The sequence below is a fragment of the Archocentrus centrarchus genome, chromosome 14 (genome assembly GCF_007364275.1).
Source record: "Archocentrus centrarchus isolate MPI-CPG fArcCen1 chromosome 14, fArcCen1, whole genome shotgun sequence".
NCBI lineage: Eukaryota > Metazoa > Chordata > Actinopteri > Cichliformes > Cichlidae > Archocentrus > Archocentrus centrarchus.
The window spans coordinates 21351008-21370528 of NC_044359.1; the positions used below are offsets into that span (position 1 = coordinate 21351008).

At 42.0% G+C, this 19521-nt stretch overlaps 2 protein-coding genes across 4 annotated transcripts; one reads left to right on the forward strand and one right to left on the reverse strand.

Moving 5' to 3' along the window:
* The first annotated feature begins 5466 nt into the window (after nucleotides 1-5466).
* Nucleotides 5467-7737, forward strand: LOC115791449 (lipocalin-like). The gene is made up of 6 exons (XM_030745537.1): nucleotides 5467-5576; nucleotides 6885-7024; nucleotides 7123-7202; nucleotides 7288-7398; nucleotides 7503-7604; nucleotides 7703-7737. The coding sequence occupies exons 1-6, from the start codon at nucleotides 5484-5486 to the stop codon at nucleotides 7735-7737; spliced, it is 561 nt and encodes a 186-aa protein (XP_030601397.1). The 5' UTR covers nucleotides 5467-5483.
* A 116-nt stretch (nucleotides 7738-7853) lies between these two features.
* LOC115791784 (zinc finger X-chromosomal protein) lies at nucleotides 7854-18245 on the reverse strand. 3 transcript variants are annotated; one of them, XM_030746029.1, is made up of 8 exons: nucleotides 17966-18245; nucleotides 15575-15671; nucleotides 14974-15228; nucleotides 13868-14017; nucleotides 13617-13745; nucleotides 13390-13524; nucleotides 13103-13246; nucleotides 7854-10745 (listed from the first exon to the last, which is right to left on the reverse strand). In XM_030746029.1, the coding sequence occupies exons 2-8, from the start codon at nucleotides 15639-15641 to the stop codon at nucleotides 9445-9447; spliced, it is 2181 nt and encodes a 726-aa protein (XP_030601889.1). In that variant the 5' UTR covers nucleotides 15642-15671; nucleotides 17966-18245; the 3' UTR covers nucleotides 7854-9444. The 3 variants fall into 3 exon arrangements, with proteins under 3 accessions (XP_030601889.1, XP_030601888.1, XP_030601890.1); XM_030746028.1 differs by having other exon boundaries at nucleotides 14974-15291; XM_030746030.1 differs by lacking the exon at nucleotides 13390-13524 and having other exon boundaries at nucleotides 14974-15291; nucleotides 17966-18243.
* Between the last annotated feature and the right edge of the window lie 1276 nt (nucleotides 18246-19521).

The following is a 19521-nucleotide window of genomic DNA, read 5'->3' on the forward strand; positions in this document are numbered from 1 at the left end:
GGACTGTTGGGCATCTTCTGCTTCGCCGTTGCAAATTTTAGTTCAGGAAATAATGTCGAGCAATGTGCTCCCTTATCTGGATGGGAGAATAGATGAAGAAGGTGGCACAAAGAAAACTCCAGGTAGAAAGAACTTCTCTTTTTCTCTTTGAAATCAAGAATTGCAATTCCCAGTTCTATTGTTTAGACTTATATCTGTGTCTTCTGAAAGATTATTTCTGCATGAGGGAAACCTTGTCTCACAAAATGTCTATAACAGCAGTAAAGCTATTTGTTCCCATCAAGTCTGAGATAGTGGGAACCTCTGACAGCTACAATATGTCACACTTTGTAAAAAGAACAGACAAAGTATGAACAAACTGCACTTAAATCCTATGATAACTGTGATTCAGCTAGTTTAGATTAACTGCAGGCCTCACTTGCCTTGGGTAAGGTCAGAGTTGATTCATGATTCAACAATAAAAAAAGAGACTGGCCAAAAATGGCATCTATGGGAGAGTTCCAAGAGAAAACCACTGCTGACCAAAAAGAACACAAAGACTCATTTCCCAAAAAACATCTTGATGACTCCCAAGACTTTTGGGAAAATATTCTGTGGACTGAAGAGACAAAAGCTGAACTTTACGGAAGGTTTGAGTCCCATTACACCTGGCATAAAACTAGCACAGCATTTCATAAAAAGAACATCACACCAACATGAGATAGTGGGGCTGCTTTGCTGGACCCAGGTGACTTGCTGTAACTGATGGAACCATGAATTCTGCTCACCTGAAAATCCTGAAGGAGAATCTCCAGCCATCAGTTTTCAGTTTTCTGTCCCTTAATAAAAGAAATCATCATTTAAAAACTGCGGTGACATTCCATGTCCCAACAGCCAGTTTCGATAGCCGGGGATCGGTCCGCCAGGGCCTCCGCCCTCGGCCACCGCCCGACACACATTGCACCCGACCCCTACGACACCTCCTGCGGGTGGTGGGCCTGCAGGAGGGCGGGCCCATGTAACCTCTTCGGGCTGCGCCCGGCCAAGCACCACGGGCTAATGCCTGGTCACCAGACGCTCTCCCTCGAGCTCCCTCCCCAGGCCTGGCTCCAGGGTGGGGCCCCGGTAACCCTATCCCGGGCAGGGTAAACTGTTCCCTTGTTTTTTCACTCATAAGGGTCTTCTGAACCGCTCTTTGTCTGGACCCTCACCCAGGACCAGTTTGCCATGGGAGACCCTGCCAGGGGGACAAGCCCCCAGACAACATAGCTCCTGGGATCACTGGGACACACAAACCCCTCCACCACGATAAGGTGGCGATTCACGGAGGAGCCAGTTGAGGTGGCTCGGGCATCTGATTAGGATGCCTCCTGGCCGCCTCCTGGGTGAGGTGTTCCGGGCATGTCCCACCGGGAAGAGGCCCCGTGGTAGACCCAGGACACGCTGGAGAGATTATGTATCTCGGCTGGCCTGGGAACGCCTTGGGGTCCCTCCGGATGAGCTGGAGGAGGTGGCTGGGGAGAGGGAAGCTTGGGCTTCTCTGCTTAGGCTTCTGCCCCCGCGACCCGGCCCCGGATAAGCGGAAGAAAATGGATGGATGGATGGATTTAAAAACTGCATTTTGAGCTAAAGTATGGGGGTGGGGGCTGCAAATACTTACTCATGGCATTGTACCTGCAATGAAAAAGTATTCTGACACTGTAAATAGTGGTACTACATAAAAATAAAACACTAGCATTCCTCATCATCATGTAGTTAGTTTAAAGTGAGATCATTTTGTCTTCTATTGCAAGTTTACCATGTTAAAGGGCTTTTTCAGTGATGTCAAGAGACCTGAAATAATTTCTGATGATTACAGAAGTGATACATTTGTCTATTTGAGTGTGTGAAGTCACAATGATGTGAATAGCAAAATGGCCAAAAAAGAAAGAATACATAAAGTCGGATCTGCCACGGAGCATTTCAGATCTTTCTGGATACAGGTCCTTTTTGTCCAGTGCAGTTTCAGCCAAGCTTTAGCTGTCAGAGAGATGGCCTCACTTTGATTCAGGAGTTCATGTTTGATGCACTGACTGTAAGCTGCCCAAATCATCACCTCATAGCAGCTGTGCTGACAGCTGCTGTTGCTGTCCTGAGATTCCAGCTGCAGGAGTCTCAGCACATGCAGAAAACAAGCTCTGCACCAGTGAGGCCCTTCATGAACAAAATGATTTTAAGGTCCAAAACAAAAGCTTGAAACCACCAAAGCTTCCTACATGGAAATCGTAGAGAAGCAAAAGTAGGAGAACATGAGCATCACAAGCCAACTGCAGGAAGCAGAAGCAGAGAAGAACTTACTGCAGCAGACTTTGCTGTGTCTGCAGGAGACTCTGCAACCAAATCAAGAAAAAGAGGCCAGCATTACCAAACTGGAAGGCCCTGAGGCCCAAAATGAGACACTGCAACCGAACAAGAGAAAGAGGCCAGTGTAATCAGACTAGAAGATCCAGAGAAAAAGTCCAAAAAGAGAAAGACATGACATTGGCTGCTTAGAATATTCACTTAATTGGGTTCAACTCGGTCTCCTACAAATTCAGTTATATGCAACACTGCCCCCAACTGGTCACAGCAGACGGCTGCCCCTCCCTGAGCCTGGTTCTGCCGGAGGTTTCTTCCTGTTGAGAGGGAGTTTTTCCTCCCCAGTGAAATAAACAAAACAAAACAAAACATTAAAACAAAAAATCTTAGTTGTGAAGACTGAATTTTTGCCTCAGAGGTACCACATTTAAAGTCATCTTTGGGCTGAAATGTACAGGTTATCCAATTCTAACACATCCACTGTTATATCTTTGATTTCATTTCTGCTGTTCAGTGATCTTAATGCTTCATATGTGATTATCATGACTCCAAGGATTTCAGTCTAATTTGAAAAACTCATCCTTGCCTGTCACTTTTGGATGGCAGGTGGCTCTAAATGCTACAGTACCTATGAGCCCTGCAGAAGCAGCTCTTTCTTCTAAAAATTATGTTCCCATAAATACATTTCTAACTAGAAGGGCACTCATGTTGGTTGCATGCCACTACCGGCCTGGCATCGGGGTGGATGACGCCATCATCTACCTCCTGCACCGAGCTCTGACCCACCTGGAGAAGCCTGGAAGCACTGTGAGGATCATGTTCTTTGATTTCTCCAGTGCTTTTAACACCATCCAGCCAGGACTTCTGAGAGACAAGCTGGAACTGTCAGGAGTGGACCACCACATCTCCGAGTGGATACTGGACTACCTCACTGACCGCCCACAGTACGTGAGGACACAGGGCTGTGTCTCTGACAGGCTGGTCTGCAGTACGGGGGCCCCACAGGGAACTGTGCTGGCACCGTTCCTCTTCACCCTCTACACTGCAGACTTCTCCATCAACTCCCCACGCTGCCATCTGCAGAAGTTCTCTGACGACTCTGCCATAGTTGGCCTCATCACAGGTGAGGATGACTCAGAGTACAGACAGTGGACTCAGGACTTTGTGGACTGGTGCCAGCGGAACCACCTCCTGATCAACGCCGCTAAAACCAAGGAGCTGGTGGTGGATTTCCGCAGGCGCAGACCCACCACACGGACACCGGTGAACATCCAGGGAGTGGACATTGAGATAGTGGACTCTTATAAGTACCTGGGTGTTCACCTAAACAATAAACTGGACTGGACTCATAACACTGATGCGCTCTACAGGAAGGGTCAGAGCAGACTCTACCTGCTGAGAAGGCTGAGGTCTTTTGGAGTACAGGGGACACTCCTGAAGACCTTCTATGACTCTGTGGTGGCATCAGCCATCTTCTATGCAGCAGTATGTTGGAGCAGCAGCTTGTCTACAGCTGAGAGGAAGAGGATAGACAAGCTCATCAGGAAAGCCAGCTCTGTCCTAGGATGTCCTCTCGACTCAGTGCAGGTGGTGGGAGACAGAAGGACTCTGACCAAAATAACATCACTGATGGACAAGGTCTCCCATCCCATGCATGAAACTGTTGCTGAGCTGGAGAGCTACTTCAGTGACAGACTGCTGCATCCTAAATGCACAAAGGAGCGTTACCGCAGATCCTTCCTCCCAGCAGCTGTAAGACTTTATAATCATCACTGCTCCCAACAAAAACCACAATAGCCTACACAATGTAGGATAATATATAATATACTGTAAATAGTCCGGCACATCATGCACATTGTATATAGTGTTATTATTATTAGTAGTATTAAGGTTAATATTGTTTGTTGATTTTATATATATTCTTTTCTTAATAGTGTGAATTATTATATCTTTATTTATATTTATAATAACTGCGGCTGCTGTTACACCCAAATTTCCCCTCTGTGGGACAATAAAGGCTGTTTCTTCTTCTTCTTCTTCTATCATCAACAGTTCATGTTGATGCGCTACAGCTCCTAGTTTGCTGCTATTTTTTCCAACTGCAATTTCAGCAAATCAGGTTCAATTTAGGTACTTTCTTGAGAATGTCAGCTGTTTTACTTTTCAAATTTTTTCTCTTTCAGCTTGAATCAAGCTCTTTCAGAAAATTAAGTTTTAGGTATTTTAAGCATGTCTAGGTCTTTCAGCTTTCAGCATTCACATTGCATTTTTCCCAGGAAATGCTATTTTTTTCCCCCCTAGTTCTAGTTAGGATGATAATGCAGAACTACATGCTCCCTTATCTCAAGAGTGCATGGAGACAGTGTTGCAAAAAAAAAAAAAAAGGTGGAAAAATAAGCTTCAGAACTGGATGACCTGACACAAAGTAATGCCATAATAAGCATTTCTTTATCTTAAACTTTCTGACTAATGACAGATTCTTTCTAAATGAGAGAAACCTGGTCTCACAAAATGCTCAGTACAGAGCTAAAGACATTCGTTCATCATGTCTGAGATAGTGGGAATCTCTGAAAAGAACTGAAAGAGTGTGAACATGTCACACAGTTGGCTTAAGCACAAATTTCTGTGTACTGTTTGTAAATGCATAATGCATAGAACACAGTGTGTACATTTTTCATTCAAATTTCATTCAATTTCTACTGGCTATCTACACAGTAGATACTCTAGGTGCAAGTGGCAGTTGGCAGATAGTAACTATTCAGTGTCACTTTAGCAGGCTAGAGTCTTTCAGTTTCATTTATGTTCATCAACACAGTTAGCTTGGCAAGATTTCATATCAAGGTTAAGGACAAGTTAACATTCTTGATTGGTCCACTTTGGAAATATCTTTGAAACTCACTGTGAGTAAACCTCTATTAACCTCCATAACCTCTATAACCCACACAGACAACAAGCTTCTTATACGTGACGCTTCACATGTTCAAACCCATCCTAGAACCAGGGGTTTGTGTGGGTGTATCTTTTCTGTGGGTGTGTGTGCTGGCTGGGAGCGAGGGAGGGGTCTCACTCTATACGCTATATGAAGGGAGTCGGCCACAGCTTCATCAACACACTTCCAGCTCTTCATCCACATTCCTCCATCATCATTTCTTTGCTCATCAGCAGCTATGGCTTCACTTCTCACTCTGCTGGGAGCTGTGCTCTGCTCCCTGATGGTTTCTTCTGAAGTCGTACCTCAGGCAGACTTTGATTTACAGGCGGTAAGAGGAACAGCTTCATTACTGTGATTTTGTGTTTGACAGTACTTATTTTATAGGCTACTGTGTTCATTTAATTCCTCAAATTGCTCTAAATCCAACTACATTACACATTCAACTTCATTATATAGCCGTGTTTTGACTTTGCTTTTTATAACATACAGCACTGTGCAAACGTTATGAGCCACCCCTTGCTTGTTTTTATTTTGCTTTTCCTTAGTTGAATCTATGCAAAATGCCAAAGATAACACAGTTTAAACACTCATAAATTATTATTTTTTTGCACCAACAAGGTGATTCTCAAACAGCTGTCACCTGGAAACTTTGCATATGATGGCATGATGTGTAGAGTGACCATAAAAAAAATTGCGCAAACTGGTCAGAATGATGACAAAAATGGCAGGCCTAAAAAACTATCTACAGCAGATGAACAGTATCTCAAAGTCATGTCCTTAAGAAATAGAAAAAAATTCAGACCTCACACAGGACCTGAGTGATGCATCTGGCCCTTCAGTTGGTCCAGGTACTGTTCACTGAAGCCTCATCAGAAATGGTCTCAGTGGAAGGGTGGCTGTCAAGAAGCCATTCTTAAGGAAGGAAAACAGGGAGAAAAGGCTGAGGCATCCCACATTACACAAGAATTGGGCTGAAAACCAGCAGCAACAAGTCTGATGGAGTCATGAATCCAAATTAGAAATTTTTGGTTCAAATAATTGTCAGTATGTACAGAGGAGGTCAGGAGGGAGGTACAACAGTCTATAGGTATCTGTAAAACATGGTGGAGGCTCTGTCATGGTTTGGGCTTGCATTTCAGCCAGCGGTGTTGGAGATCTTGTAAAAGTTGATGGAATTATGAATGCAGAAAAATACCATCAGATTTTGATCTACCATGTAGTACCATCTGGAAAACTTTTGACTGGCTACAGTTTCATTTTTCAGCATGACAATAATCCCAAACACACTGCCAAAGCAGTAGAAGTATACCTGCATAGAAAAACACACAGCGGAACTCTATCAGTCATGGATTGGCCTCTGCAGAGCATGGACCTGGACATGAACAACGGAAAAAAGGAAGAGGACAAATAAATTGTAAAACTATGGATTTCCTGGGCAAGTTCTTTCAATCAAACACTAGTTGAAAGCTAGTATAGATCAGTGTAATAATTAATATGCACTTATGTCTCACCCACTCTAAATTGGGAAAAATATAAAAGTAAACACTTTCCTGTAAAGCTAGCCACAGGAAGTGTTCCAGTAAACGGCTCTTGTGTTTCAGTATAATTTCTGCTGCTTTCCTTTGTGTGTTCACAGTTGGCAGGTAAGTGGTACCTGATTGGAATTGCCACTAACGATCTGTGGTTTCTCAGCTTCAAAAACTTTGTTTTGATGGGCACAGCCACCATTACCCCAACTGCTGATGGGGACCTGGAATTGGTATACTCTGAGCTCAGGTAAGTGTGAGAGGACAGAGACAGAGCATGGATATATAAATATAAATATTAAAAAGACAACAAGTTATGTCAAGACTAATGTTTGAATGTCTTTGCAGCCCTTATGATACATGTTACACAAGTTACATTTATGCCAACAAGACCAAGGTGCCTGGAATTTTCACATATGTAACTGAATGTGAGTGCACCCACACACACAGAGGACAATGAACTATTTTAGTATTCCTATTTTCACATCACTTATTTGGCTTTATTTTTGACAGTCTGGGGATATGCTGAGTTGTGCATGGCTTATGCAAAATATGATGAGTACTACCTGACTCACACCACCAACAACAGAGGGAATGAAAGCTTTGCTGTTAACAGATTATACGGTAAAGTTGCATTTAGCTGTGATTCTACACACTGAAGAATCATGTTTAACCTGTCCAGTAAAGTTATGCCCACTGAAGCAGATTTACGTCACGTGGTTTTACAGGACGTGATGTGGAGCTCAGCGCTGAGGTGCAGGAGAAGTTCAGGCAGTTCTCCTTGGAGACTGGAATCCTGTCTGAAAATATCGTCATCCTTCCCAAAAATGGTACTTTTATCTCAGCATGGGTATACATTAAAATAATTCAAAATCAACACCGATGTTATGCACAGATTACCTTACTCTTTTCATTTGTCCTTTTTCAGAGGAGTGTCTCCCGGCTGATCTTCCCTTCTGGTAAACATGTCACCGAGGACCATCCATTATGACCACGTTATCCACAATTTACCTCTGCTTCATACTCATTTATAACCAAGCACCATCCTGAGCACCACTGGCAAATAAGTCTCAAACAGCTAAAATACTTTGCTTTATTATCTTTTTTTAACAAATACGTTGAAGTACATCCATAACAACACAGTTGAGATCTCCTTTTTATCAAGTGTTTACATCTACACGCTTTGTACAGATTTGTATACAAAACAATAATTTACGTCCCATAGAAGTCTAGTTACACTTAACTATACAACAACTTGTAAATGAAATAAATATAAAACAAAGATAATCACAGATGATAAATGGAAAAAAAAAAAAAAAAAATGTAAAAAGCCAAAGTACATGGACACCACCAGCACCTGTCTTCTGAAGTTGCATCTAAAAAGATATACACGTTTCCCTTTCTACAGGCAAAAGTACATCTGTGTAGGAGAAAACAAAGAGTTCAGTCCTTAGTTTTATAACAGCAGCACCAGGTATACTGTTCAGCTCTCATTTAGACCAGACACTTGTATTAGGACACTAATCTGATTTATTTTTTTATAGCCCAGTCTAATAATGGCAGCATACTGATGCTTGTTGATTACACTATTTTCGGTGATTTTGCAGATATGTCAGTCAGTACAAAACAAAATCATCTGTATGAACAGTTCATCAATGTTGAAAATGCAAATGAGGGGGAAACATTTTCCCCTTTTCACAAAGATTAATATGATTTCACTCCCAAGATTGTATTCATGGATTAAAAATACTGTCAGCGAGGGCATCGTCTCTACTGCTTTGGGCACTTACAGTACACTTGTTGGTCTGTAACTGAACTACTGGACATCTGATAACCAAGCAACGAGGGCAGTGACGTCATGGTTTATGTGCATGTGTGAAAGCTTATTAACATGACACATCCAGTTTCTTACTGTGCATTTTTGTAGTAAACCGATGATCATAAACCCCCTGCAGATTAAACTCAGAGTGACTCCTCCACGTCTCTGCCTGTATTGTGGTTTTAGTTAATGCACCAAAAACCATTATGTTACAAAGTGGTCAAATCAGAGCAAAAGGAAGCACAAGTTGCTTTTTATTTTTTTGCCCCTTAAGCGCCCTCTGTTTCTTTCTCTCACACGTACACACTCGCATACACACACACACACACACACACACACACACACACACACACACACGATTTTACCAAGTGCTACTGGAAATAGGTTGTTAATCCAAACTGCTGTTAAGTACATTTTAGGAAAATGACGCAACCATTTAAAAAATTACACTTCTGTTTTTAAGACAAATAATTAGGACCATTTTGATTGAGAACTGATTGCTATTTGCAAAATTTAAAAAAAAAAAAAAAAGTGTATCTACAAAGAGACATCTGCACAATCTGCCATGCACACTGTCACCAGCAAGGGACATGCAGTTAAAAGTGCAAGTCTACAGAGGGGCTTGGTTGCTAACTCTGACAGAGCATTAATGTTATGTACACGAGTATACATATCTGAACAAACAGTAGGCTGAGGATTAAAAAGACCAAAACAACAGAATGGACCAAGTGCAGCACACACTCCACACCATTTCAATGTGAACACTGACATGCTGAGGGCGCGGTGGTCGGGGTGCGATGGATGCTTAAACATTGTTCTTTGCTGTGGCACAGTATTTGGCTCGGTCAGAGTCACTCTGCCTGCACCACGTCTTTGTGGTGACGCATGATATGCTGGTTCTTCTCTGAGGGTCGTCGGAAACCTTTCGAACAGATCTCGCAGCGGTGCGGATAGTCTTTTGTGTGAATGGAAATCACATGCCGCTTGAAACCCGAAGCGTCACCGGTGCTGTAGTCACAGTACTGGCACTGGTAAATTCTCCTTTCTTTTTGTCCTTTACCGATAACCACAGTCACACTGCTGGCTAAGCTGGCCGCACTAACTCTTGCTGGTGGACCAGAGCTGCTCGACCCACTAGGTCCGGATTTTTTAGGCGTCACAACAGGAGTGTGTGTATCTGTCCTTTTAGTTTCACTCTTTTCAGGTGAGGCCTGTTGCTCCTTTGTGTGGACTGACAAGATGTGGCGACTGAGAACAAAGGGGTCTGCAATTTTAAAGTTGCAGTGCCGGCACTGATGGAGTTTCTTAGTGCGGTGGGATACCGAGTGCTTCTTCAGTTCAGACGGCCGGTGGAAGCCTTTCCCACAAACAGCACATTTGTGGGGATAGTCCTTGGTATGAACAGATATGATATGACGTTTCAGGTCACTGGAGTTGGAACTTTTGTGATCACAGTGGGCACAATGGTGGGTCTTATTCTCCTCATGTGTTAATCCGTGCTGCATTAACTCCTCCTCCTCTGCAAACGTCTGGAAACAGCGCTCACACTTGTATGGCATCTCTTTGCTATGCTTAGTCTTGATGTGCGTTTTGAGATTAGAGGAATCGGCCGACTTGTAGTCGCAGTACAGGCAGGAGTAAGGCTTCTCGCCGGTGTGAGTGCGCATGTGTTTCTTTAACTCCGAAGGATGTCGGAAGCCTTTTCCACATTCCACACAAATGTGAGGGAAGCTTTTACTGTGAACTGCCAACAAGTGTCGATTGAGCAGCCCTTGCTCAGCAGTTTCATAGTCACAGAACTTGCATTTATGCATCTTGGTGGGCGGTGGAGGCGGCTGGCTCTTGGGCTCACGGTGGTGGTGCTGCAGTCTGTGAGAAAAGAGTGCCGCCTGTTGGTGGAACTCCTTGCCACACATTTCACACTCAAAAGGGGCTTTGCTGCTCAGAGCATGCACCTCCATGTGGTTATGCAGGCTGGCTTTCTTATTGGTGGTGAAATCACAGTCTGTACATTGGTACTTTTTCCTAGTCAGAACATCCTGGTGATGATTCTTGGTGTGGCGTTTCAGGAAGCCTCGTGACTTGAACTTTTTACCACAGAGCATGCAGGGGTAAACAGTGAGGGGTTGGCCATATGGACCGATGATGATTGCTAGACAGAAAAATAAAGAAAGGGAGAAGAAAATGACCACATGGTCACAATTTGTCATCTTAGTTCCCATGTTGGAAATTTTTTTTTTTTTTTTTTTTAAAAAGGAGCAGAATTCGCCTTAAAGTATTTCAGTACTGGTGAAATTATCAATATCAATTAAATGTTAAACTGCACAATATAAATACTGTCTGGAGTCAAATATGAAAAACTAAAAAAACAAAGTGACAAAAGTACAAAAACATGCATTAGCAAAACTAAACTGACTTCAGGGAAGTTCTTTTTTAGCTAAATTTGACAGTGGGCGTCTTCTTTTAAATCAAACCCAGTGTACAAATAAAATCTTAACTAGGACTGTGCAATTAATCTAATTTCAATTTTGATTTCCACTCCAAATGATCACAAAAACTGTAAATCGTCAAAAAGTGATTATTAAAATCATTGTGTGCAAATATACTCCTAGCCCCAATTTATGCTGCAGCGCTGAGTCTTTGCGGGGCCTACAATCTAACCTGCGTAAGTGAAAGTGTTGCCATTAAGTTTTTGCACGGTGCATTATGTGTTTCTTACTGTTAATTACCATGTGGGAAACCTAAGCCACAACCTACATCATAACCTGACGTGCACCTCCCGAGAGATGCAACTTCACGTCAGCTCGACGCAGCCTGCAACGATTGTGATTGGCCTCTTCAGCACAGTCAATCCTTCCCGTGCATTTCCAGCTACTTTTACGCTACAGTTTTTTTTAATTTATCACTGAGAAAATAACAATTAGCATCTTAATATAAGGAATAATAATGTTTGCACTTGAAAAAAAAAAAATTAAAATATGACCACAAAGAGCGAGGACCCAGGAGGGAAGATGTCCCGGCAGCTTGTTTCTATTGGCCGGCACTGCCTGGAAAACACCGGGACACGTCCACATGGTAATTAACACGCTCATCAACACAGATGTGCTCATGGCGGTATCTGCACCACCCAGCAACACAACTAATCTGTTCAACCAGCTGAAGCTCAAACTCGCAGCAATGCCAGCATAGCCAATATTTGCTGTGCTGGCCTGAATAATTCTGATTTAGTCTGAAGCTTAATGTGTTTTCTGTTTGCTCTGGGCTATAACGGGCCAGCCTCCACGTTCCTGGATTGAATTACTGACTGGAATTAATTGAATATAAATTTTGCATACACCTACAGGATTTTTCACCGTCTTGTGGAAGTGCACTAAAATGTGAGCAAGTTTATTTGGTCTAATTAACTTAACATTTATCTATTTATTATCTATGTTGCAATTTTTGTGTGTAATTATATATTTTATTTATATTTTTTATATCAATTTTTTTCTGTATTTTATTTTCGATTTAGGATTCATTTTAACGAGACTGTAGAAGTGCTCTAGATTTTAAGCTATTCTTAAAGTGCAATAAATGCAGTGTTTACAAAGTCAACGAGTAATGGTGATTTCAATACTGACCAAAATAATTGTGATGATTTTTTCCATAATCAAGCAACCCTAATCTGAACTACATGTCCACATGTCTAACAGCTTTTAACTTTGAGAAAGGCATATTTCAATAAAGAGGCATCTTCAAGGATAAACTAGTCAAGTGCCACCAGAAGTCAAGTCATAAACAATGAGCCCCTTTAAACTGTGCTAACCACTAGGACAAATCATATCTAAGTATTACATTGAGTGGTGATGACAAATAGGAATACACATGATTATGAATACTTATTTAAAACCTTAATAAAATTATTTTTTGTGCAAAATATATTTTTCCACCAGTGCCTGGTAAGATGTAATGCACAACTACTGCCAGGAGCTGGCAGTAATGCACCTAGAAGCTGCTTGTTGACAACTATTACACAGCAGAAGCAGAAAAAGAAAAGTGCTACTAACATCCAGGATTGGACAGACATGTCAGATTTGACAGTGCTGTACAAATTGCAGAAATATGCACAGCCAACAACTACAGTTGTCAAAAGCAGTTGTCAGTCAACCTTGTAAATAAGGGAGCAGCAGAAAGTAGCTTTTTAAGGATGCAGCAATTCTGAAATTCTGGCCTAATACTGGTGTTTATAATTATAATGTGTCTGACACATGATGCCGATAGATGTTTATTTTGGGGGGGTTTTTCCCCCCTCTTTTTCTGCCCAAAAATTGTCATTAATTCAGTCATTCATTCATATTATATTATATATTCTAAACTACTCACTATTCATTGTTAATGACATTGGAGTTTCAGCTTTCATCATCAACACATCCTGTCTGCTTTTCAGTACTACACAAAGACTCGACAAATACATCATGTTATTAATCCAAACAAGCCTGAGGAGATGTGTCTGATTTATGCTGTCCTTACCTGTCTGGACCTGTCGAGGCTCTGACCGTCTCCTGCTCTTGTTGCGCTGTCTGCTGAGTTCGTCCACCCCGTCTGATTCATCTATATGCAGCAGTGCGCTGGCTGCACCATTTCGGTTCTCACAACTCTCGCTATCTTCCGCACCTGTGAGAGAAACGGCATGTCTTTGGGATATAAACAAACAAAACCAGCGCGTGTAAAGCTTTAACCAAGACACCAAGAGACGTGGTTGATGCACAGGCTTCCAGTGTGGTTTTTATAGCAATTTAATAGACAGGGGTGCTGACCATAAGCAGCTGCCCAGGCCACAGGCATGAAGTCCTTGCTTAGAGACACGCTGTCATACGAGCGGTCGTGAGTTACTGGCTCTTCACCTCCTACCACCACCTCCATATAAACCTCATCAGTCACCTTGGACCCACCTGTAGATGAGCCCAACAGGCACAAAACCAAAAAACTGGTGACGTTCAGTTTCATGACAGCTGTCCCCGCTCCTTGCATCCAGATGACTTACCATGGTTTCCTTGACTGTGATGAGACTCCCCGACAGACATGTAAACCATCTTCTCTCTGAGCGTTTGGCCTGTAGACTCTGTTAACGCCACATTCTCCGTGTCCCCGTCGCTGATGTCGACAGATTCTCCTGCAGAACACATAACAAGCATGTTTTATTCTCTACTTTTTGGAAAATACACACAGAGAAGGCTTTCTGTAGGATTCACCACGTTAGAAGTATTATTATTATTATTTTCCATTACTACTCACCCATGTCATCCTCCCCAGAATCAGCCTTGAAGATGTAGACCTTTATCACCTCCTGTCCATCCTCATCTTTCTCAACTTCCTGGTCTTCCACAGCTCCTTCCACTGTCACCTCTGTTCCATCCTCAGACACCATTTTACCAGCTTCATCCACTAACAAGGGGACACACATTACAATTAAAGATCTAAGAGAGTCAGCACCAAAGAGTGAGCAGCAGCACAATTTATGAGATACTATAAATACTTGTGTGAAACAAGTGACAATAAGGTACTCCATCTTTTTAGAAGCTTGTCTGAATGCTAAAATGTTACAAAGGTGGTTCTGTGATTCAGTATGATGACTCATCAATAAAGACTAAATTCCACCTTCCTCGTAGTATTTGTGGTTAAGGCCAAACTCAGGGCACTCCAACACTGCATCATCCACAAGCACTTACACTGCTTTCTAAGTAAGCACTGTGGTATTTTGTGCCTTACATGAAATTGTACAGGTGCTGTGTAATTCCTGCAATTAACCCCGGAAGCTGGGGGGGACTACCCACATGTAATAAATATGCAGCTATGAGCTGTAGGGCTGCATAATATTTTGTTTCAATAAACATGCATATGCAATAGCTATACTACAGAACACGCAAGGTTGTTGGAGGGGGAAGGGAAAAAAAGGGGGGGGGGGGGTGTTTTACCATTTGTGCTATTGTTATTGTTACTAATAAAACAAAAAACTAAAAAAAAAAAAAAAAAAAAAAAAAAAAAAAGGACTGTTGAATGCCAGATTGCTGCTGTTAACAGGACAGCTCATAAATGTAATAAGATCAGACAGTGAGTGGCCATTTCCACTTACCGTTTACTCATATGATTGCAATTTTGTAGATTTTCCCTGATGGAATCTTATCTAATCTAATCTAATCTACATATACATAAAACATGTGTGGCTTGAAATGATGGATAAATTCAAACATTTTCTGTAACTGCCTAGAATGACTGTAACAACACCTGTGAAAGTGTTTTGTGTAAATCGGTTTCAAATTCACCTCTTGAATATTAAACCAAACCAACCAACCAAAGACGTGTATGCTACATGCAAATGCAGCACAGAGTAGTAAACTTACAGGATATCATTAAATAATCTCCACAGCCATCTTGGTCATCGTCGTCCTGCTGCTCTGGGTCCAGCCCATCTTCAGGGATGTCTCCCATGGCAACACCTTCCTCCTCACCCTCCAGAGCCATCACACAGGTTTCTACAGCAACATCTTCATCTTCATCGCAGTGCACATACTCAGAAACCACATCCTCAACAGCATCCTGGATGACTAGCTCGTCTGGGGCAAACCTGTGAACTGCCATGCCTTCCCCTTCGCCTTCTGACACCAACACAGTCTCTTGAAGTTCCACAACAAACTCCTGCCCGCCGGCACCACCCTCATCTGGAAGAAGCAGGATTGCTCGGTTAACCAGATAACAGCAAAGAGCAATGGTTTATTGTGTGATGATGATTTAAATGGTCATGCAGTCATAATATGACTTTGCGGTGGATGTCCATATTATCTCATTCCAAACAACACTTTCCTTTCATTCAAATATTTAAAGTCATCTGGCTGTCCAAAAAAATCCTGCTTCTTCAAAGACCCCCAATACTATCGTACTTATTTGATACCAACAGAAATACTATTAAGTATAAACAATATTAACATAAGTATGACTAATTACCCGATCCGTGCAATATTATTTTAGGCTCTTCCGAACGTATTGCAAGCCTGGTGACATCCTCATCCATTGTCCTCGCACTGCATTTGTTACTGGAGAGCTGAAATCAAATGATAAGCACAAGCTGATAATTATGCAGATAATTAACAGATTAGTTATCAATTATAATGCTGCTGCACACCAAAGTATCTTACATTATCTATCACTGCATCTTTATACAACATTTCATAGGTGTACAGTAATTTTTTTCTGTGCAAGTCATCCATTTTTTTTCCCAAACAAAGCACAAGGATGTGTGGCGATAGCTGTCTTGAAAACATTGCTGTTTTGTGAGTCTCAAGCAACTGCAACTGAACTAACACAAGCAACATTTGTTTATGCGCTGAATGTGCTTTGAATCCATTTCAATTTCTCAACAAAGTTGCCAAACGATGCTGATGCAAATATGACAAGCACTGAATGCTAGCCCAACAATAATCATGTCTTTTCTTTTGTACACTACCCCATGAAGTTCATAATGAGCCTGTTATCCAGTGTGTTCTGAATTTGGTATGACTTGTATCATTGTAATGCGATTCACATAATAGCGACAGTGGCCTCATATTGCACAACTACTGCATCGCCTTAACAGTGCTTCTCAAACTTTTTGAGATTCCCCACTTCAGAAGCAGAAAAACAAACATGCATTGAAAAACAATAATTAGCAACTTAAAAAAGGTTTCCAAATTGAATCTTGAAATTGTGGTTAGCATAGGAGCCTCTACATTTATTTACTTTGTTTGAGTTCAGATTTTTCCAGTCACCCACACTCCTCCAGCAATGGCTCAATGTACCACCATTTCCTGCCACCACCATAAATATAATACATATCCGTCCAAGAGTCACTTTACAGTAAATAGTGCAGGCATAGGCATCTGTGGATTTAATATTGTAAACATGGTGCACACTCACTAAGGCTCATCTGTTTTGTCCAATAAAGACGTGTCCCTACTCTGGCTCAGAGCATTAAAAGCTGTTTCAAGCACCAAAATCTGGCATTAAAGATGTGATTGTTCCCTCACAATACTTAATAAATCAACTTTTAAACCAAACTTTTAAAACAATATCCTCGCTTAATATTGTGCTGTACCTCTCAGCTCACGTTTCTTTGTGGAGATACAAATTGTTTGACCTTTTATTCACACAAACATGATTTTAGCTCGGCTACTTAAAGCTTTTTTTTTTTTTTTAAAAGGGAAATCCAAAATGAATCAGAACAGTAAATAAAACGTATTATACACTGTTGCCGTATGTCTGCGGTAAAGGATAGCAACTAATATGACCAGTGGCATTACTGTCATGTCCGCATTACTACAGTTAACAAATATCAGAGACACATTTCTTCCCCCCACCCCGAAAAAAAACCAACATGGAGATAAAGGTGAGATAATATGCGATAAAAATAATCCATCCCTGGAACTATTACAAGGGGACACGAAGATGTAAACAGAAAACGATGAGGCCGGGATGCCATTTAATTTCCTCTGAATGTACCATCCCCCACCTCCAGGTGGAAAACGATGACAACGGTGTGAGGAAGATGTGCGGCACAACCGCGCATCACTTGTGCTGAAATTCACCAACATCACATTACAAACTCCTCTGACGATCGGACTTACTAAGACACTCATCCATGCGAATCTAAAGCACAGCACAAACCCCGATGAGGTGATTCACGGTAGTGTCTTCAATTGACCACTGGAGGAAGATTAGCATTGATTACACACGCATGTACACACGCAAGTCCGACTTACGGTGGAAACACACATTTAGAAAAAGCTAACTGAACACATGCACACAGGTGCGGTAAGATAAGGATGCAAACAAACGAGGCTTGCGTTAAGTGCACACTTAATGTAGCCCTTTAGCCGTTAGCTAGCGGGAGGAGGGCTGAACACAGACACACACACACACACACACCTTTTCTACAACCAATTTTTATCACACCAGGATCCGCCATTTTGTTAGCTTGACGGCTGGACGAATGCTAATTTTAACATTTATTAAACTACTCCTCGGTGACGAGAAAATGTCAATTAAAGCTGAAGCTGAATGGTACGTTGCATATCAGCATATCAGCTATCGATAACAAATTGCCCTGGCCAGTTACGACAGGCGAATACACGACCCCTTTTTCAGAAGGCGGGCTAGCTAACGGGACAGGCCTGATTTACCAATTACGGCCTCTATTAAGGGCCCGGGAAGAAAAGGCCCAACCCTTTGCGGCCTCTCGGTAAGAATAAAGAAATAAATTAGAACACCACATGCATGTAAAAAACAAAGAGCCACGGACACATACAAATGCAAACACAGCTCTAAAAACGGACGCTTGTAGCACAAAAACGAGCCGCGTACCAGATTTGTGCTGCAGGGATACCTCTGTCCGCTCCTCGGCTTCCCAGGCCGCCTGGTTCCCCCAGACTCGGGCAGGATTCAGTCGGGAATTTTGTGTTATTTGGGCGGGCCGGAGAGGAGAAGAGAAGGAGGGGTTAGGGGTTGATTCAGGAGCACCGCTGAAAGCAAAGCAGGACGTCTGGAGCCAGATCTTGTCATGCTACAGCCCCCCGCTCCTCCAGCTCCGAGGCCGCCGTCAGCACGACACGTCACAGCCCGAGAGCAGCAGGAAAATGCGGAAGGGTTGTGGTGGAAATGAGCCCGACAGGCACCAAACAGGCCATAATCTAAAGACCTACGCGGGTCGTGTCAAAGCGTGCACGGCAGTGTTTAATTCGTTTATTCTCCATGGCCGGTGTAAGCAGGTAATTTGGCTGAGGACTACGTCAGTTCACGCTAAACAACATAGTGCTTCGGTGAGACGGACAATAAAAGACTATGACCTAGAGATAGAGAGCATGGATCCAACATTAAACAAACCGCTGACTAGCCTCTTTTTTTTTCAGTCAAACACCCCATCACTGCTGCAGTTTAGCTTAGTTTGTAAGTGCAGCTGTTTCTTCACCACTGCTGCAGCAAAACTGTGCTTGGGCAGTTTAGGTTCTCCCTGTTGGTTTGTCAAATTTGAACTATTAATAATAGAAGAAAAAAAGACTACAGAAAAGGGCAGTTAGAAGTTTCTTATAAAGTAGACAGAAAATATATGAAATTCATCCATCAATTTTAATATGCTCCAGTTTTAGGAAGTGATATTGTTTACAGATCAGAAGCAACTGATGGTTACCAGTTGCATTTACGTGACATTTAGTAATTATCAGCAATGGATGTTAATCACTAATAGTAACATAAAACTGATATATCTTTCTGCATAATGTACACTTTCACTTTGAAAAATAATGTTGCTAAAATTACTTTATTCACTAAATAATTGTTAACAGAGGACAATCATAATGGGACAATCACATTTTGTGTTTGAGTTAAATAAAAACAGAAATTCTTAATGTTACACACACACATACAGTGTATCACAAAAGTGAGTACACCTCTCACATGTCTGCAGATATTTAAGTCTATCTTTTCATGGGACAACACTGACAAAATGACACTTTGACACAGTGAAAAGTAGTCTGTGTGCAGCTTATATAACAGTCTTCATGTAGTGCAACAATTCGTCTTTTAAGATCCTCAGAGAGCTCTCTGCCATGTTGGAACTTTCAGTCACCAGTATGAGAGAGTGTGAGAGCTGTACTACAAAACTGAACACACCTGCTCCCTATGCACACCTGAGACCTAGTAACAAGTCACATGACATTTTGGAGGGGAAATGACAAGCAGTGCTCAATTTGGGCATTTACGGGTGTAGTCTCTTAGGGGTGTACTCACTTTTGTTGCCGCTGGTTTAGACATTAATGGCTGTATATTGAGTTATTTTGAGGGAAGAATAAATTTACACTGTTATATAAGCTGCACACAGACTACTTTTCATTGTGTCAAAGTGTCATTTTGTCAGTGTTGTC